General features: G+C 43.7%; 1 protein-coding gene across 1 annotated transcript; it reads right to left on the bottom strand.

Annotated features, from left to right (window-relative positions):
- Positions 1-440: 440 nt before the first annotated feature.
- Positions 441-20,013, bottom strand: BEST2 (bestrophin 2). Its single transcript, XM_054976045.1, has 10 exons — positions 19,972-20,013; positions 13,191-13,370; positions 10,495-10,589; positions 9,507-9,740; positions 5,477-5,631; positions 4,713-4,790; positions 3,133-3,285; positions 2,844-2,924; positions 2,499-2,653; positions 441-1,945 (listed from the first exon to the last, which is right to left on the bottom strand). Exons 2-10 carry the CDS (start codon positions 13,340-13,342, stop codon positions 1,357-1,359), a joined length of 1,692 nt encoding a protein of 563 aa, XP_054832020.1. The 5' UTR covers positions 13,343-13,370; positions 19,972-20,013; the 3' UTR covers positions 441-1,356.
- Positions 20,014-26,414: the final 6,401 nt, after the last annotated feature.

The raw sequence follows: 26,414 nt of genomic DNA, 5'->3' as shown, positions 1-26,414 counted from the left end.
AGGTGGCAATATGGATCTAAATTAGAAGGGAAAATCCACCTCTAGTTTTCTGCAAGCATGGTTATGTGCCACCTGATCAGATACTTAGCCTGAAAACTTACTGGGGTTTAGTGTTGGTGTAAGGTTGAGGTTTTTTTACTTGCATAGTAAGAAAATGCATATATTCACTGCCAATAACTAGTTTCCTTGTCTTGAGAGATGGCATCCTTGTACTTGCTACAATGTGTAATTATTTCCTGTTGATAATTGGGAACTAAAAAAAAAATACAGATAGCTGCCCTTATGGACAACTGTGACTAAAAACAAGCATGGCTGAACCTTTTTTAAAAAAGGGACCTCCTTTATCATCCAGTATAGTGGACAATGAGGCAAGATTGGGGGGAGAGGAAAAATGTAAATAGAAAGTACTGATTTCAGTGCACACACCCCTTTCCTGCAACACACGTATTTTTAAGCCAGAGGAATGGGGCTGTCAAGGCAAGGGAGGTCAGGGGTAGTACACTGGAGGGAACGTGTTCCTCTACTCAAGACCCTAAAAATCTAGTAGAAAGTTCTGACAGTAACAAGAGTTTTCTGTCAGCAAGTTGTAAATGTTCAGTGGGTTATTCCTGGTCCTCTACCCTGCAAGATACAGATTTTTTTTCAAACCTGTAACGTGAAATGGGAAGGCTAGTTTCATGTTCAGTGATCTCTCCATAAGATGCATTTGAATCCTGCATGCAGTGCTGAATTAATGGAAGAGCCACATTGTATTGGCACACACTCCCCCAAAACATTAGACAAAATACAATTTAAAATTCTTTCTTTTAAAATGTTATTGAACACATCCATATAGAAAAATCCAGGGGGAAGTCCTGGAGTCTTTGCCATTCTCTCTCTTCCCTTCCATGTTGCCTGCCTGATTCCAGTATGAGAAGAATAAGAAGCAGTGAGCAGCTGGGCCTAGGCCTGGGACAGAATGGAAACAGCAAGAGCCGCCCCGCTTGCCCACCTCTGACCTCTTTAGGATCCGTAATTTTAAGCGTGAGAGCAAATGAAAATAACGTGTGCATTGCTGAAAAGAGAGGGTCAGATTACTATACTTCATCTCATGCTGTGGCTCCATGCCACAATATGCCAGTAAAGATAGGTGCCCACTGCAGTGCCCTTTTACAAGTGGTCTTTGTCCAATGCCACCTATCTCAGAGGAAGGTCAATTATTAAAATTTCCTTTCATTCTCAGCGGCAAAGGTGGTTGCATCAATCTCATTGCAATGGTCCCATGGGTTTTGAGGGCCCTGAAATCAATGGTAACATAATTATGGGACAACACCTTGATCCAGTGTCAGTCAGCTCTGTTGGGACTGAGGTATAAATTCATGCCACATTTTCCTCCTCAATTGGACTCTGTAGCCAGTGGGGGTAGTTGGCTGTGGGAAGGCCCTTGCTGGAGGTCTCCTTTGGGGTATGAAAGAAGGGAGCGTCTGAAGGGCTGTGGTCTGGGAGAGGCTGAGAAGAGGCACCAGCTGTAGCAGGAACAGACGTATCGAGAAGGGACCCTGCCTCTTGGCTGTTGGCCCTCTCATGGCTCAGCAGGCTCTGCGTTGGGTCACTCAGCTTGTCGTCGTGGGCCTCAGGGAGGTCCTCATGTGTGTCTGTGGCTGGGTCAGTGGCATCAGGACCAGGCTCCTCATCTCCCTCAAAGTGAACGCTACTGGCAGGCACACCCGGACCAGGAGGGCCACAAATGCAGTGTGTGGTGTGGATATCCTGACAGAGGCAGCTGTAGGTTGTGGATGCTTCAGAGACGCAGCTGTTCTTGCGCCTCAATAGAGAGAGTCGACGTCCAAAGCCACCAGCGGCAGGGGCCGTGGAAAGTAAACGGTTCAGGAGGTGAGCAGGTACGTGGCGGCTGTGCTCTGCAATGTCCTCTAGAGGTTGGAACTGCATATCTTCCTTGGCCAGACTGTAAACCAAGTAGGAATATTAAAGAGAGTCACTCAGTTATTCTAGTTTGCAGTACAATTTCTGAGGCAGATCTCTTTCAAACTGTCCAGAAACATTATACTGTAATAGAATAGTGTTAGTATAGTATGGTAAACAGGTATAGCACAAGACGATATCTAACCCTACCTCAGGCATGTTTGGAAAGTCCAGAGGAAAATGCTAGCTGCCCTTTCTGTGAGTGAAAACTGCCTTAACAGTCTAAACCTCCTCTGCCTCCCCCTCCACACACAACAAGCCATGAAAATGTTTCCCCCTTTTTCTGCCCTATAGCAGAGATCTTCTCAACCTTGCTGTGGTGACTAAGGCTTCACATTCAGAGACAGTAAATCTCTGAATACCAGTGATAGGAGGCAACATCGTGGGAAGGCCGCAGCCTCCATGCCTCTTGTTGGCCCTCCAGCATGAATGGACTGGCCATTGGGAGAGACAGCGTGGTGGACTAGATGCACCACTGGTCTGATCCAGGAGGGCTCTTCTTATAGTAGGTTCTTGTTCTGCCCTCTGGCACTTACGTCATGTCAAAGGTGGATCCCTGGAAGGATGGCTGATGCAGCATGGAAACCGTGGCTGCTGTGTAAGGGGCTCGAGGATTTGAGGCATCCCAATACCTATCCTTTTCCAGGAGGGGTAGGTCCTCATACATCTCATCCACAGCCATCATGGAGACCTGAGGACAACATGAGACCCTTTAAAAGCACGACAGGACTGGCCCAGGGCCTTAACAGCTGAGACCAGGAGGACTCTTTCGTGTCCTTAGGCCGCATCTTGGACTTGCCATTAGTAGATTACTGAGATGATCCTTAACTTGCAATGTCAGAGCTGCTTTGCCTCTGAACAGAGGAAGGCGGGGGAGGTACCTGCAAATTCCTGTCAATCAGTAGGTTGGTTTCAAAGTCGTCATCATCCTCCCCGAAAGGATTGATGAGTTGTTCGGCCACCTGCAAGGGATGCATATTCATCATGAGCAGGAGACTGACCATCTTGGCTATATATTAAGTCATCCCTACATTCACCTTATCTGTGGCCAAACGACAATTTGATAACAAACATGGTAACTGCTCCCCTTCAAATCACTTGATTGGCTCCCCCTCTCTTGTCCCTGGCTGCTTCCACATCCCTAGTCTAATGCATATAAACCTGTCCTACCTTGAGCCATCCAACATAGAAGAAAAATTGCAGCAGAGTGAAAACGGGGACACACAGATCCAGATCATGTCCTGTATAACCCTGGGCTGGGTCAAGGAATTGTCGCCCAATGAGACAAGCTACAAAGAAGCTGTACACAGCAATGGTAACCACCTGTGGAAGCAGGACAAAGAGCAAACAAAATGACTGGGGTGTCACAGCATTCCAGGAGCCCTGGGTTAAAGAATTCCCTGCTCAGTGCACGTTTGGATTAGTATGCAAGAATGTCTTATGATCACACCACGCATCCTATTGTGGCACCACGCAAGTATTCAATACAATTTTTTTTTGTGCATGGAGTTCAGTGATGCAAAACAGTAGTAACTAAATGCATTTTAACCCTATTCCCCAATGCATATTTAAATAGAAGAATGGAGAATTCTAAATGTTGCATTCATGCACACGATCACATCTTTACATTCTTAATTACTAATTCTCAAATACATTCCATACACAATTACTAATAGGATTTAAAAATACTACTTACCAGGTAAATGTGGAAAGAATAGAAACAATGCACATTTTTACTCCAAAGAGGATTTGTACATGCTAAAGGTAACTCATCTATAGGAACTGATCAGAAGTATATGATAGTGATTGTGGGCACACAACTAAAGGGTATTAGTTATTCTGAACTATTATACACGGAGATAGCCCAGGCTAGCCTGATCTCATTGGATCTTGGAAGCTAAGCAGGGTTGGCCTTGGTTAGTAACTGGGTGAGAGACTACCAAGGAATGCCTCTTGCTTTGAATACTGGAGCGGGGTGAGGGGTGTCACCCCACATTGGCTATGACTTGATGGCACTTTCCACCACTAGTATGCACCTGAGGAGATCTAAATCTCATATATCCCACATAACATTAGCATCTGTTCATTGCTACTCCATGCACAGTGTCATCTCTGGTGGAGCAAATTAGCTGAGATAGGCCTGGCTCAACAGCTGAGCTTTTTTGAGCAGAAAGCATTCTCTATAGCTCAGCATATGAGTGTTGCTTCATCATCACAGGGGTAAAACAGCCACGTTCTCTCACACACAAAAAAAGATTCTTGGAGTCTGCCCACTTGGCTCTGAGGCCAATTCCAGCTGTGGAATGAGTGAAATGGCTTCCTATTTACACATATGAGTGAGGGAAATTAAAATGCATGTAAAGGGGCATAGTTGGTGTCTCTCCTGGTTTCTCCCAGATAATTTTAAACAATTTTCCCTCCAGCTGAGCTCCAAAACCTGGAGCAAGCCCAGGTTGAGGGGATAAGCACATGCTGATTCTTCCTCACAAATGGCCTCTCCTCTGTCCCTATATTTGTGTAATCTTTTTAAACACAGGGTTGGATAAGATAACCTGCACTTCCAGTCTCTGGAAGTACTGGTAGCGAAGAAACGCATGAAGTTCAGCATTGCTTCCTTTGTATCCTTAGTTTAACATGTCCGTGTCTGGTGGGAAAGAACAGACAAAAGTTGAAGCTGCTTCACAAGATGAACATAACCCCAGTCACAAGTGTTAAACAGTCAGAGATTAGCTGTAAGGGCCGTAACTCGCCTGTGTGTAGACTAATGGGACACTGATCCAGTCATAGTGGAAGAGCATGCTGCAGTTCCCTCGGAAGAGATTCAACTCCTAAACAAAAAGAAGAGCCATTAGATGGGGCATGCATGGAAACATCTGTTGAGCTAAAATTCTTCCATGTTTCCAGAGCCAGAGAGGACACAGAAAAAGCTTTCCCTTTTCTCTCATTCTCAGAGCCAAACTACACGTGACGCCTGACACAGGTTGGACATTTGTCTGCTTCCTTCAAGTTTTGATGGGAAATGTAGGTGTCTTGGTCTTGCAGCTTGGCCCTCTGACTGCTGTCCAATGGACTTTTCAACTGTCACTTGTCCAACATTCTGCCAAGCTGCCTACATTTCCCATCAAAACTTGAGGAAAGCTGACAAGTGTCCAACCTGTGTCAGGCGTCACTTATAGTTTGGCTCTCACTTTGCTGTGTAAGGTCTCCTGAATCAGAGGGTAAATAACAAAACAGAGGGCAAAGGGAGAGGGCAGAGGGCAGAGAGAGAGAGACAACCACCTTCAGGGTACCGAACACACCAGGGTAGCTGTTCAGGGCAGTTTACATAGTTCATCCTTCTTGTTATTTTCACAATACTGTGAAGTAAGATTGGCTGAGGGAGAATTACTGGCCAAAGTTCACCCAGCAAGCTTTCTAGCAGGGGTACGAACCAGCATCTCCCACGTCCTTGTTCAGAATTCTACCTACTACAACAGACAGGCTGTCATGATGACAACAGGCCTCCCAGCCTCACCTCCATGAGTAGCTTGAGTGCACTGTTGTCAAGTATGCGTCCCTCTTTGCGTGCCTGTGCAGCTAAGTTTGTAAACCAGACACAAGGGATCCAGTATTTGTTGTAAGAAGAGTTCAGGTTCTCATATTTCTTGCGTTCCTCCCGTGTCATAAAACCTGGAAAACAAAGACAGAGAGCAGGTAGGTAGAGTGACAATGATTGCTTGACCTTCATCTATTTAGTAGGTGGGCAGTCATGTGTTCTCAACAATGTTTATTCAGTATAGTTTATTGAATAGGAGCTGGGGATGGCAAGGCATACTCAGTACAGGAGGATAACATTCACCTCTCTGCCTATACCGATACCAGCTTTCTTACTTTGGTTCCAGATCTGAGAATTTTACTAGTAAAACTGGGAAATATTGAAAGTTATACTTACATTTGAGATAAATTTGTATGATACACTGGAAAAAAATACAAATTTAGGTTGCATGATACGGCGAAAGCTAATCACTATTAATTCCTATTGATTTCAAAATGTGTGTGCGTGCACTATGTGCCATCAAGTTGCTTCTGACATGGCGAACCTATGAATTAATGACCTCCAAAATGTTCTATCATTGACAGCCTTGTTCAGGTCTTGCAAACTGAACCCCATGGCTTCCTTTATTGAGTCAATCCATCTCATGTTGTCTTGTCTGCCTTTCCCACTGCCTTCCACTTTTCCTAGCATTTTTGTCTTGTCCAGTGAGTCTTATCTTCTCATGATGTGAGAAGTTTCATCATTTTAGCTTCCAGGGAGAATTCAGGCTTCATTTGATCTAGAACATACTTATCTGTCTTTTGGGCAGTCCATGTAGGGTTGCCAGGGACCTGGAGCCCCTTGACGGGAGATGCCCAGGTCCCTGGACTCTCCCAGCGGGGGATTGGGAGCTGGCACCTACCCCGGATTCCTTCTTTGCGTGCGTGCTCCCAGCTCACATGATGATGTCATTTCCAAGAGTGCCATCGTCATGTGGGGGTCAAAGGGGGGGTCAAAGGGGGCCCTTCTCGCTGGCATGGCCCACTCTCACCACTACCGCTGCAGGCCACTCTCGTTTGGCACAAAGGGGCCGTGGCGGCGGTGGCAAGAGCGGCCTGCTCTTGCTGCTGCCACCCACTCTTGCAGCGCAGGAGTGCTCCCACCACCCAGAGGCACGCTGTGCCACCTGGGGAGGGGGTACGCCAGGGAGCGTGCTCCCCCACCGGCCAAGTAAGTGGGCACGGGGGGGAAGGGCGGGATTGGGGGATCCCCCGTCTCAGGCGGGGGAATGGGAACTCTAAGTCCATGGTATCTGTAACACTCTCCTCCAGCATCACATTTCAAATTAATCAACTTTCTTTCTGTCAGCTCACTTCCTTGTCCAACTTTCATATCCATACATAGTAATGGAGAATACCACAGTATGAATTAATCTTGATCTTGGTCTCCAGTGACACTTCCTTACGCTGAAGAATCTTTTCTAATTTCTTCATGGTTTTCAATAGGTGATATTTAGGGGTACACTTAACTCTTCTATTTAAATCAAAAGTGCATAATTTTGGTTGTGTTGTGCTCATAGCAGCTAACTCCAAGGATTTGTATGTTCCACCAGTAGGGCAAATAGTAGCTTTGAAGAGCCATTTCAGGATGGGGAAATGGTATAGGGGTAGGAGGTATAACCCTCTCTTCATCGTCATTCTTCTGTGCATCCCCACACTGGGACTGTGCACATGCACACCTACCGATGGAGAAACGTATTAGCTTCTTTCGAGCTCCGTTAGGGGCTGCTTCTCCCCAGTCATGTAGACTAACTGGTTTTTCTGCCTAAAATGGGTCCCATGATGGCCTAGGAGGAGTGACCCCCTTTCCCTCAATTCTCTTAGCCGTTGCGAAGAGAGGAACTTTGCTTCAGAGATGGTTCATTCTTGTCTTGTTGCTTATTGCTTCTTTGTTTTTTGACTCGGATTGGAGTTGGATTTCGCTCTCGTCCTGATTTAATTTAGGCTCATGCAGGTCTGCTATTAAAAATAAGCAAACAGACACTGGAAGCTGCATGGATGGAAAGCATCACATCCAGTTTGGCCCTCAAATCTGGAGAGCATTCCATGCTCAGCCTTTGGAATTTGCACCCAGGTCCAGAAGAGAAATCATTTTTATTCAAGGGCCCTAACTATATGTTGGAGGTCTTTCATTCATAAAGTTGCCATAGGTCAGAGGTGACTTGATGGCACATAACACATACTCAACTATAGGTTACACTCTTCTCATGTTTCCCCTATATCCATCTTGGTTACACCAATCAGATATATGTTGGGATTTCTGATCTCTGAATTTAATTTCCAAGTATGTAAGAACCTCATTTGAATCCAGAGCATGGTGCATGGGGTGAGGGTAAGGGGGCTTAGCCTCATGCCATTTTCATGACTCGAAAGAGCCCTAGGGACACAATATTTTCTCTGTTGGTAAAATGTACATGCATTGACGGGCTACACATAAGTTTCCCCGGCTGGACAAATAGCAGCTCCTCAGGGCTGCTTCAGGCAGGGACAGTGGGAGGGGGCCTAAGCTTCCTCTTCCCACAGTCCTGATCCAAACTGGGCCTGCACATGTCTGGAAGTTAAGTTCCAAGCACAGAAATACCAAGTCCCAATGCAAGTCTGGTCAATGGGCCTATAACAGACATTGCACTGGGGCGGGGGGTGGGGGGCGGGGCTCCTCTGGCTCCTCTGAAGTCAGTTTTCACAAGACGTTGTTGTTGTTAATGTTATTTATAGCCTGCCTTTCTCACTGAGACTCAAAGGTGGATTGCACAGTGTATATCAACATGATCAATGGCTGGAACATTCAATCAGCAATGCGCCAGAGTATAGATTGCAGAAATCTGAAAACAAGCAGAATCCAATACAGAGTTGATACAATGCTGAACTAAAACAAACAATTTGACATGACATATCAAACAATGTGAAAACTACTGAGTAGGAACATATTTGCAACAACAGGCAGTATGCAGTAGTATAGTCTACAGTCCCTATCCTTTTATCAAAGTATCTCTCTGAACCATTTTGGTACAAAACAGCTTTATTACCTATGTAAAAAACCTCTCCTTAATAGTTTGGTTTACAGAAAGCCAGGAAAGTGGGAACTTTCCTAACTTCTTGAGACAGGCTGTTCTATAAAATGGGGGCCACGACAGAGAATGCACATGTACAGGCAGCTGTTGATTTTGCCCATTTGCAGGGTGGTACCTGCAGAAGTCTCTGTTCAGATGTACAAAGGTGATGTGGCGGAACATAGGGAGAACAACAGACCGGAAGATATGAACCAAGGCCATGAAGGGCTTTTTGTGTGATGGCCAAAACCTTGAATTGAGCCCCATAACTGATGGGAGTGATACACATGCTATACATAGCTCCTGATGATAATTGAGCTTCCATGTTTTGCAGCAGGTAGAGTCTCCAAGTTAACTTTGAGGGAAGACCACTGTAGAGTGCCTTACAGTGTATATTACCATACCTTGAATCCAGGTGGCCAGGTTGGCCATATCAAGGTAGGGGGCCATCTTCCGGGCTAGACTGATTTGGAATAAGGCTTGTTTGCAGCTGCATTTACTTGCTTCTCTAGTAGCAGTGCTGGATGAAGTATAACCCCATGGCTCTTAACTGAATCAACAAGGGTCAGCAGAACACCATCAAAAGTGACATTTAAATTGTGTTTTTGCATTTTCTGCTCTGGAATTTTGACTAGCCCCTAGCTAAAGTATGCATTCCACCTACAAGTTATTTGCTTCCACTTAGGGCCAAATGACATATTTGTGTTTTTAATAAGTTGGGTCTGGGTTCCCCATGCAGAAACAGCACTGGGGGAGGGTGTTACTTCCCCATTTTTGCTGCTCCACATGGACATATATCAGATTAAAAGGTGTTCTGAGCATCCCTACAGAAAACATTTTTTAAAAATCTTTCCCACAGAGGTCCCATCCCTGTAATCACACTCTCTTGATGGGAGGAAAGGCTGCCAGTGGAGCACTCACCTGCCTCCACCACATGGTCAATGGTAGGGAAGCGCTTGAACACTGCAGTGCTCACTGAGCGCAGGATCAGCACTGCTGACAGGCTGCTGTACCGCATGAGTGTCCGTCGATAAAGCCGGCCTCGCTCGTCAGTGCCATGCACAGTCCCAGAGATGATGCACATCAGCCGGTCCGGCATTGGCATGCAGGTGTACTGGCTCCACCACCTGTTCACCACCAGTGTCACATAGAAGCCTGAATGAATCCAGGAGACAGGGAGGGTTTCAGCAACACTCAGCCCCGTAACGGTCATGCGGTCTTATATGATTTGAGCTAACCTGAAAGCTCACACTAAAGGCCTGGGACCTGTTATGCAAACCAGAGCCCAGTCTTGGGAGCATACACAACAGGAAGAATGCATCTGAACTGTTGCAGAATGCCTTTCCCTCTTCAAGGAGGAACCAAAGTCAGCTTCCAAATAAAAAGGATTAAGAAAACAGACCCCTGGGTACAGGGCACTGTTTTCAGATTATTCTGAGCAAGGTTTTCATAGGAAGAGCTCTGCTGGATCAGACGAGTGGCCCATCTAGTCTGGCATCCTGTTTTACACAGTAGCCAACAGCTATCTCAGTATAGGGCACTCAATACAGGGCACCTACTGGAGGTTTGTGCTCCAGCATCTTGTCTAATATGTATAAAAGATATATATATTAATCATCCACACACTACCCAGTTTTCAGACTAAGCTTCTAGAGCCTGTATTATACTCTGCAATGCCACTGCCTTGATAGCCTGCAGGAACTTAGATCCAAACCAGGAGCTGTTCTTTGCTTCTTCACTTAGAAGTTTATCCGGTATTCCCCATCAACCCCCGTAGAACAGGCAAAAAGGAGCCAAGAAAATGAATGTAGTTAGTTTCAGTGTCTGCTCCAGCAGATGGACAGGGACATGTGCATCAGGGTGGAGCATTGGCTCCCATGGAAAGGGAATTGGTGTTCAAACATCTCACCTAGAACAAAGGAGACAGGAATGAGGTTGGCATAGTTGTCACAGTAAATGACCAGCTTTTCAAAGTACCGTTTCTGATCTTCTCTTAAGACACAGCTATAGATGGGAATAAGAAGGAGAGAAGAATTAGAAGGGTGTGTGCTTGCAGCAGGCTTCTCACACCCACACGTACACGCAAGGACAAGCTTGCCAAGATCCACCTGTTTTCATTCATGCAAGAGGAGAATATCACCTGAAGGGCAAGTACAGGCTTTTAAATGGAAACAGTGACTGTCTTAAACAGAAGGAAGGGTCTGGACATATTTTTCTGGGGAAACTTCCCACACCAGCATTTGTTGAAACACAAATGCCAGCAGCTAAGAACTTGTGTCATGCACATGCACAAAAATGGGCATGTGTCCCCCCCCCACCCCCACACAGCTATTAACACTGAGTGATGAGCATGATAATCTGCCGTCCTAGACTTAGAAGCTGATTGGACACCAAAGCTGCTTCCACATGGAGGAGCGATGGTTCATTGGTAGATCATCTGTTTGACATGGGAAACGTCCCAGGTTTAATTCCCAGCACTGCGAGTTTAAAAAGGAATCATGTAGTAGGTGATGTGAAAGACCTCTGCCTGAGACCCTGCCAGTCTGAGTAGGCTGTACTTTGATGGACCGATTATCTGAGTCGGTATAAGGCAGCTTCGTGTTTGTGTTCACGTGGCGATGGTTCTCTTTCTGGTTCTTGTCGCTGCTGCTAATGCATCCATAGCAGCAACTGCATATCTACCTGGTGGGTTTCCACTCATATTACTAGCAATATGTTATTTACCAATCAAAAAGGAGGTGGGGAGACCCCAAAAGCCCTCTGGTGGTACGAGAAGGGAGAATGGCAGCCATGGAAGTCCGGGGCATGGAAAATGGCACTGATATTGATGGGACTGAGAAAAATCTGCAGTTTCCCATTCATGTGGCAGTTACTGCACTTTGACTGCAATCATTTTTTAAAAAACCATCAAAACAGGTTTAGGAAGAATTGTAGCAAAGCACAAGAAAAGCTGGAAGGTGAAGCTGAAGGTACCATGATGCCTCTGGAAACTTTTTTAAAAAACTACCATTGCTGTGTGAGACCCAAGCTGGCCCAAAACAGTCAGGGAGCAGGGTAGTCTAGTGCTGAAAACCAGAGGGTGGGGGGTAGGATTTGAACTCAGAGGAGTGGGACTTTACAGCCAGTATGAGACAGAAAGCCTTTTCCACGCGGGTGATTTACTCCTTTCTTTTTGAGTGTTCACGACTTAAAGATCAGATTCATTTTGGCTACCTATCTTACTATACACAGTTTTTAATTCCACTCTGGGTGCTGTCTTTCTTTGTCCTCACCGCCATAATATAAAGAGAATTATGCGATGAAGTGTGGACATCACTGTTGGTGTCACTGTCGGCATCGTGGATGCTCTCACATCACCGCCATCCCCTTTTTAAAAAAAATTGCGTATGTCCAATCACATTTTTATGTTATGACATCATGATGACCAGAGGAGCCCAACACTAAGGCGTTAGCAGTGGAAAAAAAACAAAAAACAAAAGAGAAACTAAAGTGAAAGAAAACCCAACATGGAACGTTTGCAGTGTTGGCACAGATTAACCCAAACACAGAACTTTATACCCAAAAAGCATAGATAGCTAATATTTGAAAACCTAAAAGAGATCCATGTAACCACAACACAAAATAACCTCATCATTATAACATTATAACATCATGACTGGTTTTAAACAAATTCTCCATGTTGACATTTTTGTTTTTGACTTATGACCCCTCCTCCCCACAGTTAAAACTGTAGAGCCCCACGCAGGCTGGCCCAGAAATGGGAGACAGTGACTGGCACTGGTGGACAAACTGACACAATGCACTAACACCAACATTATGACATTATAATGTCATTAAGTTTTCCTCAAAAAAGAGGTGTGTCTTGGGAAAGGATGAGGGGAAGGAGGAGGGGGAAAGTGAGTGGGAGGAGCTGAGAGGAGAATGGAGAGACCAATCACCAAGAAGTGGCCTGTGGGGGGGCAGAACAGAGGGTGGAGGGGAAAGAATTGAAAGAAAATTCTGCATGATTGAAAACACTTCCTCAAAACCATATCGAGAAAAATATTGGGGAATAAGCTCATGCAGAAAATTCAAAGAGACCCCTTGAAAACTCCACATTGAATCTGGGGGCGTTAAGCATGCAGAATTCAGAAGAAAATTGGTAACGTGGCCAGAACTGGCAAAATCATCCGCGCAGAAAAGGCCAGAAGGCTCATACACACTTCACCTCATTACCAACATTTTGCTAATCTAAATTTCAACACCATGAAGAAATGAGAGCAAGAACAGCCATATATATATAAGTTCTCTTCCAGGGTGTTTTTTTTTTAAAAAGCCATGTTCACTTCTGCTGGTTGGTTATTTGGTTATTTCAGGATCAGTTCAAAACAACATAATTATAGTTGTTATGAAAAGAGTTGAACTGGAGATGCCCTTCTGGGGAGTGCCAGATTAATACATTTAAAATCACCCAATACACGCACACCCTCCACTCAAAATAACATTGCTTTATGGAGTTGTCTGAAGTGCCACTGGACCAGTCAGAAGATCTGTCCACCTGTTCTTGGTCACTGCTGGGATACCTTGGCCAACATCTGCCATGTGTCTCTCCATTTGTCCACTTACCGATAAGTGACACTGAGTCCCACATAGAAGACAAAGAAGACCAGGAACTCCTTGTAGAGTAACTTGTAGATGCTTCCACGCCAGAGCAACAGCAGCTTATAGAAGCCACCAAATCGGGCATTGGCCACACGGGCTGTGTACGTCACAGTCATTGCAGAACACAGAGACTAAGTGGGTCTCCTGTGCAGGGAGAAGCAGGGTTAAGCGTCCATGACCGAAAGCATCTCATCAGCAGCCTTCATCATGCTTTCTGCAACACCCCTTGCTGTAGAGAAAGCTTGGGAGCATTTCAACTGCCTTGTCTTGCTCGTCCTGCAACTTCTGCTTTGAGAGACTAGCATTAAATTCACTGCAAGCTTACACACACACACCCAGCATCTCTACTTTGCTCCCTAGAGAGAGGGGATCCCCAAAAAGCATCTCCATCTCCCCTCCCCCTCTTCCTCTCCTGTGGATAGGTTGGTGGAACCACTCCTCCATCAGTAGGGCTGCATTCTCCAGTGAATGTGAAGAGGTCCAAAGGTAGCAAAAGCAATGAAAATGGGGAAGAGATCCAAAACAGCCAGAGGCAGGTCATACCTCCCTGTGGCTGGCTGAAGGCCTTACTTTTTGATGAGACACTTGAGAAAATTTTCCCCTTTCATTGCTACCTTAGAAAGTTGTGTCATGTCCAGCAGAGAGACCACAGGGTAAACTTCTTCTCATGAGTCTTTTGTAAAATTCTGGTCTTTGAGATTAAGTGGAAAGGGTGTCAAGAATGCATTCACTCAGTCAAAAGAAAATTCTAGAGAATAGACTGAGCCTGTACTTCCAAAATATTTTCAACCAGACAGGAATCTGACAACTCCCCAGGTATCACAGCCAATGTGGTTCAGCACCTTGAACTTTGACTGTGGAAGACCAGCTGACCACTGGTAAATAATTCTTTTTCAGCCTCAGTGATCTTATCAACAAAATGGGAAGTATTGTAACCTAACTCAGTGTGGCTAGGAAGACCAAGTGTAAACTTTACACATTCATTGCATTACATCCACAAGAGTCAGACTCAGAATAAGGCAACTTCACGTAGTTATACATAATCAAATGTCTAAGATTATGACATAGTTGTCCACTAACTCTCAGGATCAGTTTTCATATTATGTTCCTCACCCAGAAGCTACCATGAATTGTTCTACTTTTACAATGATTGGGTAAAGGGGTTTACCATGTGGAGTAGGCAGTTGTCTCCACAGCACTACAAACAGGTAGACAGTGATTTGAAGTGGCCTCTTTGCAGTTGACATACCATACAAACAACCTCTCAACAGTAAAGGGTGTTATCATTTTTGAAGAGCAGGTAATTGCATAAATGGCGGGGGTTTGTTTGGGAAGGATTTGGTGTTCTAGATCACTGAAACATCCCCTCCTCACCACAACACATGGACCTACCTAGCTAGTACTCCATGTGGGTTCTGCAACTCTGCAAACCAACTTTCCTGGGGTCAGAAGGGACTTCTTTGTAGAGAGGCGAAAATGGAGAAGATCCTTGATGTGCAATCAAATCACTGGATCTATCCCACTACAATGATTAAGTCTGATGGATTCCAAGGAGCAATCCCTGACACAAACCAGTGTTGCCACTCCAAGAAAGTGGAGACAATGGAGAGTGGTCTCCTTTTGTGTCCTACTTTTTCTCTTATATGCTGAATGAAGCTGGCATTCCTTTTGCTCTGCAGAGAAATGAACATGCTTGATTGAAAAGACAGGGAGATGGGATTTCTCTTTTAACATTTCTCATGATCAGCATTCAAAAACCACCAGAAGTCTTGCTGGGACTAATCCTGGCATGAGTTTTCATGGGCCAAAGCCCACTTCAGCAAATCCATAGTCACCTGGGTAAGTGCATATACCCTAAGACAAGCAGGACTTTTTTTTTTTTTACAAAGCAAGGGCATAAGGTCAAGCTATGTAAGAGACAACAGAAAGCGTGTCACAGACTTATACATAAGTCAAACAAATGCAGAATGTAATCAAATGAGCATGGGTGTGATCAGCTCCCACTAACTGCCCATCTATTGTGTAAATAAATGACTAAAGAGCAACAGAAGTTTCTTGACCCTGTAAAGACACCAAGGAGAATGCAGGTTAGTATTGCAACTTCCCTAGGGCGCCATTCTGATCCCTTCTATTGGTTACAATATTAAATATTACCATGAAAGAACTGAACAGACTTCCAAGTAACTTAAAGTAAAACATATGCCAATATTCTAAAGATAAACTGGTTCTAAACATATATTGTCAGTTATGGAAAAGTAATGACATTAAATGTGATCAAAAGTACCACTAAGAAATAGATCTGTGGTCTCAGGTGGTTCCAGGAGTCAATTTCTGTCTTCTTGACCCAATATAGCTGACCAGAACATCTCTCTCTCTCTCTCTCTCTCTCTCTCTCTCTCTCACACACACACACACAGAGAGAAAGCCAGTTTGGTGTAGTGGTTAAGAGTGCAGGACTCTAATCTGGAGAACCGGGTTTGATTCCCCACTCCTCCACTCGAAGCCAGCTTTGGGTCAGTCACAGTTCTCGGGAGCTCTCTCAGCCCCACCCACCTCACAGGGTGATTGTTGTGAGGATAATAATAACATACTTTGTAAACCTCTCTGAGTGGGCATTAAGTTGTCCTGAAGGGCAGTATATAAATCGAATGTTGTTGTTGTTGAGGGATTACTATTCCCAGAAGAAAAACTGGAAATCACGAAGAATTAAAGGAAAGTAAGTAGCATACGGAGAACACATAAGTGCCACTTGTAGTTATCGTAGGAATCAAATCAAAAGTAACTTAGAGCAGAGACAGATACATTCTTACAAGCAATGGACAACCCCCGCTACCACCCTAGTCTTAATTTAGAAATGGCCAATTATCAGCAGAAAATGTACAACAAAACATTTTCTCCCAGAGAGGTCTGAATTTATTGGAAGGGGAAGATACTGCATGAAGGAACATGCACACTTTCTCACACTGATGGCTGGAAGTTATAGTATTTTCCTGGGTGGAACCCTGAGCAGTAAATAGAGGTTACAAAGGGTGGGGCGACTGATTGCAGTTCAGCCGAGCATGCATAAATTTAAAATCTATTGGTTTGTTGGATAATTTTCTTATTGGCTTTCTTGAAGACAATCAGTTTAAACAACTGTAGTACTAGAATTCTCTCCCAAGGGCTGAATGAATACTTTGCATTTTATGATGCATTTGCATGCCCTGCCCTTGTGATGTAGGTGAGATTCTTAAATTATGGGACTAAGAACGAGGAGTTAGGGACTTGTTCTGTAAATTACATTCATTCCATTTAAATTCCCAGATCAATTTCAACTGCCAAAGAACATGCACCAACACAGCAACTGCATTTTGGAGCATCTAGTCTAAGGAATGTAGATATCATTAACAGTCTCAATTTAAAATGACAAGTACTAGAACTTTGGAGGGCAATGAAGCTCCCCCCCCCCACCTCTACAGCATTGTCAGTTACTAGCAGGGTCATTTTTAATTCCAAGCTTGTGGTTTCAAATTTTGTCACCATTCCTAAGTTACTTATAGTGAGAATTTACACAAAATTAATCCTAGAAAGAAAGGTTTCATTCCTTGGTTAAGCGAGAAAAGACAGACATCAAGGACCACTGTACCATCTAATAGACTTAAGGTACGCTCAGAGCATAGCTCCCCATGGTGCACGTTGCACGATTTACTCCTAAACTGGAAGAACAGGAAATATAAAAAAGAAGAGAGAGGAGCTAAATGATACGGGCTTTGCTCAATATTCCCTTGTTCGGATTGCACCTCGGCAATCTCTTGGCTGTTGCCTTGGTCTAGCGGAAATCAGTATGAGGATCAGCACAAAGGGGTTTTTGGCTTGTGCATGTTGGATCAATGTGTTCAACATCTGAGAAATCCTTTCTCTGGGAACCATCTTGACTGCAAGCTTATTGTGTCATTCCAGACTACAGCCCTGCATCTAATGAAGCAAGCTGCAATCTAAGAACGATCACGTCATGCTAATAACCCATTTGAATCATGTTATCTTGGATGGGCCTACTATTGAATTTGTAGAAACAGCAGGTAACCAAGTCCACATGGTAAAGGAGGCCTCAGAAAATTGGGCGTGTGGAGGTCCCTCTTGCTTTCTGTTGGAAAACCTATCCCACCTTCCCACTACAGCCCTTTCTTTGCATAGCAATCCACTCAACTGTTAAGGGTCTCCCAGGATACAATTTGATAGAGGCCTGACCAATCAGATGATGAGGCATCATGCTGCCTAGAGGTAACTATTGGCAAGAGATCCTCACCAGCTGCAGTCTGCCAACCTTTTTCCTCCATTGGAGACATTCCATTGAGAGTTTCTTTTTGCCTACTTGTTTTTCCAAATTGAATTGGGAAATCAAATCTCCCCCACTGTGCAGATGGCAATCAAATCTTCCTGGCTTAACAATATCAGGCAAAAACTTTGAAGGGGGCCTCTTCCCAGACTACAAAAATGAGCTTTTTCATTGAAGCCCATTTTTTCCTCCCACCGAAGATCTAAGGCTATTGTGTGAGCTGACCTCTTTCTCTCAACAAATACCCAAAGATCATGTTTGTCTTTCCTTCAGGAGCAATTTTAAAAAAAAAGAATGTAGGTATGCACCAGTGTGAGGCGTTTGATGTCTTGAGGCCAAAATGACCCTAAAGTATTAACTGCTCTGAATTGGGGTTATGAAAGTATTCTAGCCAACAGGCTTGGTCTGCCTGAGGCCGTCCTTGCAATGGAACTTTCCCAGGAACAAGGCTTCCCAGCAACCTCTTGGAGAGAGATCCAACTGTCTACATCACAGCAAGCATGTAAGAGCTCCATGTGTGGTGTAAAAGGAAGATTGCCAGTGGGTAATGATGATTCACATTCTCCAACACGTAATGATAATACTCACAAAGGTTAAAAGAAGTCCATAATTATAGATTTTTCAGAAAGCTTGTTAAAAGCCTATTGCCTCTCTCTGTTTTGTCTGTAAATTCTCCCTAGAACCAAAGGGCAGAAAACTTCACTCTTCAATCATCTTTCCATTTTTTAAATAAAAAAACTGTTTTTTAGTTTCAAGCATAACCAAGATTTAAATAATAAAAATCATACACCAATAATTGCAACTACACTTTGCTCTTAAATAATATACAACAGCTGCAACAAAAGAACCACAGTACCACAGGAAAACACCTTTATGTTTATTGAAAATGCAGGCATTTCTTTACTGTTACTTTTATGTTTATGTTTGTCTTCCTTCAGCCAGTCCATCTGGGACAAAATTATGCATGTTCCCCTGTGACAGAAAGCCTAGAAGCATTAACATACTGAAAATACTCAGAACCAAGGATACATTCTAGAGATATTGCTGCCACTTTATGACAAAAGAAAACCAATATCACTTCTGTGGTACTACAAGACTTTCGTTGCTGAAGGATAAAAAGCTATCAACATCATGACCTATCATTTAAACCTAGAGGTTGCAACTGATGTAAATTGCATTCAAATAATGTTTACTAGGAGATAATCTGCCAGTTGAAAGTGCAATTTACTTCTGGTTAAATGTTTATAAGGACTGGGCTGTAAAAACTTCATTACTAAAATCAGCCCAGGATAGTTGAACCATTCGTCCTTGCTTCCACTACTGCCCATTTAAAAATTATTTTTATTAGTTTGCAGCTCTTATCACCCCATTTCTAGGACAAATTTCAACATTTTTGCATTACAGCATCCACGAGACCACTGTCAATACATTTTACAGATGGAAAAACTGAGGATGACAGCATATGATTTGTCCAAGGCAACCTATGAGATGAGATTTTAATTTTCATATCACAGAGAGCCACAATTGCAAGACATAAACTGGGGCAAATCATCTTGGCTTGCACGCTGGTTCAGAAGGGGAGGGCAAGTGCAGGCTTCTTTTTCCATTCCTGATCCTCAGGCATATAAAATTCACCATAAGTCATCCCTCAGAAAAGCTGTAAAATTTTCAGAAATATTGAAGCCATGAAAAAAGACAGCCCCCCCCCCCCAGTTTCTGGGAATATTTGAATACATGGAATATTTAACTTTCTTATCAAACCTAAATCCATTTTGCAGCTTTAACAGCAGAAAATGCATAATTTAAAACTTAGTAAGCATACAGACTTGTATTAATTGATACATTTACGGATTTCAAAAGTATAACTGTGGTAGTTTTCTACAAGCAAAATTGCAAATATAGTGACCTCTAAAGCAAGAGAGCATTCCAAATGGCTGCACCCTATGCTATCTTAGCACATTTCAGTCATTGCAAAAGAAAAAAAATCCATTTCATAGGACTTTTTGTGCTCCTCAACATTTTCCAATTTTTCCAATGAAAAAAATTGAAAAAGCCCTCAACATTTTCACTTTGAGTGGAGACATTGCCTTAAAAAAGCATTTCACTAATTTCAAGAAAAAAATATTTCATAGGATTCCACTGGGGAAAAAAGACCTTGGGGTGGGAATCCCAAATATTTTCCAGATTTCTCCTCACCACCTGGCCAAGCCTTCACATCTTTACTTCTCCTCAGGTAAAATTTTCTAATAATAATTTTAATGGCATATAATAGCGGTGAAAGAAGCCGAGATTTTGCAGATATCTATGGAACCAAAATGCCAATGGTGTTAATGGCAAGAAAAACAGCAAGCTCCTTTCCAGACTAGGACACAATGAATATTTCCTGATCCTTGGACATGAAGGGGAAAAGTTTAACAATGAGACACTAACCTGCATAAGAGTACAGCTTTACCTTTACTGAGGAAAATCCCAGGAACAGGAAAATCCAGAGTGCCAACTCCTTTCTTCCCCAAACCCAAATGCCACTTGGAAAGCTGCTCTTAGGCAAGGTGTGGTGATTAAAAACAACTCAGGCAGCCCCTGCTGGTGCTTAAATACTTAGGAGCCTAGCCTTCTGCTCCCTGTCCTGACCTTTTACACTTCTTCCCAGCGAGGACTCCCTGATTTCTTGGCACCAGATTATGATGGGAGTGGCGGGAGGGAGGGATGAGGAGGGCTGCACAGGCAGGGGAGTGAGGATGCAGAGTTCCTTTCCCCAGTTGTAAGGGAAAGGGGAAAGAGATTTAGGATGAAAATCCCTTGGAAAATAGCTTGTCAGATTTATAGCCGCATTAGCGAGCAGTGGGAATAATGTAAGAGAGGAGAAACGTTAACTAGCGTAAGATACAAAGAAGAGGGAAGGATATTCCTGGTAGGTTTGCAGCAGTACTGTGTGAACTAGGAGACTGTATTGGCTGCCACATTCTGTTCCCAGCCTTCCAAGCAGAATGGGGCTTATTTAAATGAGCCTGGAAGGGAGACAGAAGGAATGCCTTGAAATGAAGCTGATGTTTCGTTCCTGGCTCTGGTCAGGGCATGAAATCCCAAGGTGTCTTCAAGTTGACGAATGCAGCCAGTGTAGAAAAGCTGGGAGGCTGGAGCGCCATTTTTTTTTTTTTAAATAGAGGCCAGTTGGAAGATTCAGGGGCCTGCTTATATGGAGTTCTGGTCTCCTCATTCCCAGGATGGCTACAAATAACTAAAAAATGGTTTCTGGGTTCTAGGCTCAGTATGAGGAATGTATGCCGAGTTGGTTACATCAATGTCTGACATGCAGCCATTGGGTCTCTGTCATCTGTCCACGTTTTACGTCCCAGAAATCCTATTGAGATTACCAGTTAAATTTTCTAGGTCTTTGGCTTCTAGAGACGCAGTTTGGTGTAGTGGTTAAGAGCATGGGACTCTCATCTGGAGAGCTGGGTTTGATTCCCCACTCCTCCACTTGAAGCCAGCTGGGTGACCTTGGGTCAGTCACAGCTTCTGGGAGCTCTCTCAGCCCCACCCACCTCACAGGGTGTTTGTTGTGGGGATAATAATGGCATACTCTGTAAACCGCTCTGATTGGACATTAAGTTGTCCTGAAGGGCAGTATATAAATTGAATGTTATTATTATAGAACCTGTCCATTGTCTGTATAAGTACATTTAATCCGCTCTCCTCTGTAAACCTGATGGAGCCACTCTACCCCTTGGGCTTTTTCCGTTTCCAGTTTTTTGACAAGTCAACAGCCTCAAGGTTTGGCTTCTCGAACAGCAATGAACCAAGCAAACACTTGGGCAAACACTCCTAATACAAAGGGAAATATTTCAGAGGACAGAAAAAGAGTAGGAATGGGAATGGGAAAATCTATTCTCTTCTCTAATTGTCTGGACCTTTCTGCATGAAAACCATAAACCCTGGGTTCTGCTTCCAACTTAGTGAGGGAGGGATGGTGCTTGCTGTGATTAAAATACTGAACAAATGGAAAACCAGAAATCCTGGATTCTTCCAGACCACTTCCCAGCTCTAAGGGTGCTGCTGGGTCCACTCCTGAGTGCTTGGAACTAATTCTACTGTGTATGTTATGATATTCCCAGCCACCCCTGACTGGCTGTGCCCTTCCCACCTATTGTTAATGAGTGGCCTGCACAGCAAATAAACCACCTACTTCAGTAACAAACTGGCACCCAACCATGCTGCCCACGAGCAGTCCCTTTGAGAAGCAGAGTGTCTCAGGTGAGGCATTTGTAGTAGACACAAACCAAGGCAAGCAGGACTTACAAAGTTCCCAACTTTGGAAGCAGCTTGGTATCTCTGTTGGAAGAGGCATAAAGGACGTGATACACCTAGCCTAGTTAGCTAGCTGCCTTAGCAGAAAACAAATCCATCCTTCCATGTCACCGCTTGGACCTAGAAATGGAGTAAATCCCATCTCCCGAAACCAGAGAGTCTATATTTCAGTTAGCCTAGGGAGAGAAGTATCATTTGCAGTGAATTTTATAGGGCTGTCCTGAAGAGCCAAGCCACCTTACCACTTTTAGGACATCGAAAAGGAGCTAGAGATTCTCTCTTCCCTTCCCACAATTCGGTAAACATTATTGGAAATTGGTTTGCTATTTGTAAAGTGCATAAAGTAGCTAGGCATCATTCGAAGGCTTATGATATTGTCTCCACTCAAGTGTTAATTGCCATTACTCCCATTTTACAGCATGGAACTGAGGCTTACTGGTAGAGGTTTGCCAAAGGCAGAACTTGCACCCTTACTCTTACACTAATACCCTTTCCACTGGTTCTCAACAACTATAGTGCATTCCTTTCTCAACAGGGACAGTAACACCACCCTTGGGCACTGCCGGCTGTTTGATTTAGACTTCAAAGGAGTGAGTTTAGCATCAGTATCAATTAAAAAAAATAGCAAGCAGCAATCCACACCCCGCCAGCTGCCCAGCAGCCCCTGTAGCCCATCTATGCCCAATGGTCATTCCAAACCTTAAAAAACTCGAGATGCATTTGCATGCAGCAGCTCCAAGTTTTCGTCCACTGTGGTGACCTGTGCAGCTCCAAGTGGGAGTAAGGCGGGCAGGCACCTGCTGGAGCCCAACCCTGGCAGTTGAGTGGATGTGTCTATGAGAACACTTGGTAAGTACTCTTTTAAGTGATTGAGCCAGTATGGCAGCATCTGATTCTGAGGCCATGCATCAGAACAGAGCTCTTTATTTTAGATGTAAGAACCAAAGATAAGTAAACTATAACATTTGCCATGTGCTTGACTCACTACAAACATTTCTATTTGGTGGCAAGACAGAATTCCTGAGAGATTTTTGTGGTGGTAGTAGTTGGCCAGAAGGATCAAGAGTCAAGGGAATGGATAAAACTCAGTTATGAGACTAGGGCGAGCATGGTTACACCAAATGCTCTTATGCTTGGGTAGCACTAACCAGTAGCCTCTCCATCAATTGCAGTGGCCCCAATGAAGGAGACTGGAGTGGAAGCAGGGGTGTTTCTTCTTATAGCAAATGCCATCCTTACCCTTCAGTCAAGTCAGGCAATTCCAGTTTGTGTGGCAGAATCTATTGCTGAAAACTATTATAGCTCAATTTGCGCAAGAATTGGGATTGTACAGGCTGCTTCCAACAATTGAACCCTGGCTGTTTGCTCAAGCTTTTGAGCTCCCTCTTGGAACAAAAGATCATCCAAACTCATTAAGTCCCCAAAACAGATGGGTGTGCATTTCACAACACATAATTTCTGTCATCAGTTGTTTGAATCTTCTGGTGACTTGTCCTTGGGCCTTGTATCAGGTGACATCACAACATGCTGTATGAACAACTGTGTGAGGGAATCCATATGGAATTATAAAGGCATAGAGTAGCTTTGTACATACATTACAGTGAATATACACTTTTTGTAAGAAAAAGCCAACGCACATTCACTGTAAAAATAAAACCAGGCACCAGCACCTGGATAAATATGGGGGTTAAAGCACATGCATTGAATCTAAGATACCTTGAATGTAAGATATCAATGCAGATACAGGTAACTCTTGGGCTTGCTGTGGAGGGATTGTTTGTATGCTCACGGGTAACATGCATATTCATTGTCAAAACCCTCAAGGCCTGCAGAAACACTGGTCCAGAAAGATCATTCCTTAGGCCCACTTCTACTTTAATCTTTTTGTGATGTTGAAAGCAAAAGAAAGAAAATTCTTGTGCAGTCCTTTTTTATACTTTTAGAATGGGAAGATGTTATTCAGCTACATAATGTATTTTGAGATTAAGCTATGTATCAGAAATTGGCTCTAATGATAAAAAATCATGGCACATTTGCATTTCAGGTTGAGTAACATGAGAGGTCCACAAGCTAAATGCATGCACAACTAGTTGTTACTAACAAGCATCTGTAGTTGTTTTATTTAATGAGAAAACTATAGCGGTCTCCTGTGGTTGTACTGGGGTTTTGGATGCTTGACTGAGCAACTAGTGTTAATGAGCTCCCCAACCTCTTGCTGGGACAGACATGAGTTCCAGACAGCGTCAGAAAGCAACTTACATAATGCTGCAGCCACCCCCAGGCGCCTGTCTGAGCCGTTCCACACATGTACACAACAGCAGTACACACACCTACAAGAACCTGTGTTTCATAATCATGTAGTGCATATGCTAACGGCTGCCAGTTCCGGGAGAGGAAGAGAGATAGGACCTGGCTGGCACACAGATCTGTGGGAAAGAGATGAAGTCTTGCTAAACATAGATGTTACCAAGAATGGATTTTTACCCCCTGCCTGGAAGGCAAATGCTTAACATATCCTTGCCTGTGCATACCCTCCACTATTTGCAAGATAAAAACAGGTACAATTGCTTTAACTTACATGGGGGAGTAGCAAGATAAGGCTGCTTCTAAAGGATTCCAATTTCCTATCAAGTTGTCAGACAAAACTCCACTGGCCTCCCTTTCCAAAAATGCATGTGCTTACCTGGAGGTGCCATAAATGTGTATTTTTTCAAAGCATCAGAGCAATGTACTGTATTTTCAAAGTTTGGTTTATGTCCAAGTAAATCTGTTAGACCAGCCAGATAAGACCCTTTGAAGAATATACTGCAGCATTAGATAATATTTCTGTATACTCTGGGAACTGCACAAGATGACTAGAGGTACATAGCAGGGCACTATGTTTATATTCATTTACAGGATTAAATAAGATTTTAAAGACCACCATCTAGTATTGACAAAGACAGCAAGAACTACAGACACAAGGAAACCATAACTAAGGGATGTGTTTCTGTTTTGCTCCCCAAAACATAGTGCAAGCTTGAAGGACGACAGAAAATCAAGTTTTCAACCCTCTGTTGTGCAACAAATTCCAGAAATGAACTAGAATCCTCAATCCCCAAATCTAACCATTTGGCAGACCTTCTCTTTTTACTTCTCAGGTGCCTACAGTACCATTTACAAAGCACTGTGGGCTTGAGAACCTTGGACCCCTGTGCCCCATTTCTAAATGAAAACTTATTCTTAGACCAATAAATGGTTCTGGTGAGAGACAGGATTATACTGTCAGTTAGGTAACAGTTTTGTCAAAGCATAATCTCTGCACCAGTCCATGTTTTACTCTTCAACTTGCAGTTTGTTATTGTTCCTTTACTAGCTTCTCTAAACCTAGCCTAGCACATTGGGCTGTTGTAAAAAAAGCATGGGGAGGGGAAGGCTGGGGTGCACGTACACAGAGCAGCCAACCAGTCCTATGGATGGCGGAATGACCAGAAGGGAGCATGGGCAGGGGGAGAGAAAAAGCTTATGCTGTTCACTCAGATCAGTTGTGCCTTCAGAAAGGTAGGCTGATCGTGAGAAAGTGGACTAGCATTAACAAATGCTTTAGGGAGAGAATGTAGCCGGCTGAAGGACCAGTTTCTGAGGGAAACAAATTCTGAGATTTGTGATTTGAAGAGGAGCTAGCATTTACACTGTGAGCATCCTGAGAGAGAAAGGCCAATATTCACCTTAAGAATAAAAGATGGGCTGATAACTGTTCCGTGTACCAAGAATAACTGAAATATTATCACTTAACCCCAGAAAAGGCTGTGTGTTACTTGAACAGGTTTATGTTTTTTACTAAACATTCTTATTTCCCCTATCTCTGATAGCAAATACAAGTTACTGCTTCTTATAGGTTTTCCGATACCTACTATGAAGTAACTGCAAATAACCGAACTAGTCAGATTCAGTCTGTCAATAGCTATTTCAATAAGAAAACTGGGGGGGAGGGGGCATTGGGGCAGGTAAGTGTTCCACACTAATAGAAACCAAAGTTCATTTGTATCTAGAGCTACTCAACTAGATCTAAAGCAGGTAAACAAACTAACACATCACAAGGGTCAAGACCCTTTAGTCCCACAGGCAACAGGAAAGGCAAATGGGACAAGTAGCACATATCTACTCTAGTGATATTTGTCACAGCAGGAGGTAGGCTAGAAATCAAGATTCTGATGCCTAATGGTCAAAGGCCAATTATTGTCACAAAAGTAAGCATTTTACTTAATGCTAGGAATACTGGAAACATAAGAGACTTGGCCTCCAGCCCACAGTTGTTCAACTTTTCCCCTTGGCTGTGGGCCCTAGAAAGATCCTGTTGGCAGCAACAAGAGCTGCATAAGTGGTGTGCTTTTAAATGTGCTGCAGATGCCCTTGTCATAAGTCATTCTGTCTGTCCCCCCTCCCCCTTGCTGACTGGAACAAGGATGAGCCCAGGTCTGTAACCTTTTCGCCAATATGTACAAATAACCCACGAGGCCCTTCACCGAGATGAAATATGTCAACTGAATTACCTTTATATTGTATCGCAGATTTACCTGCAGAAA

The sequence above is a fragment of the Eublepharis macularius genome, chromosome 4, assembly GCF_028583425.1.
Source record: "Eublepharis macularius isolate TG4126 chromosome 4, MPM_Emac_v1.0, whole genome shotgun sequence".
NCBI lineage: Eukaryota > Metazoa > Chordata > Lepidosauria > Squamata > Eublepharidae > Eublepharis > Eublepharis macularius.
The sequence above is the reverse complement of the archived record's forward strand: the minus strand, read 5'-3'. Positions and strand labels throughout refer to the sequence as shown.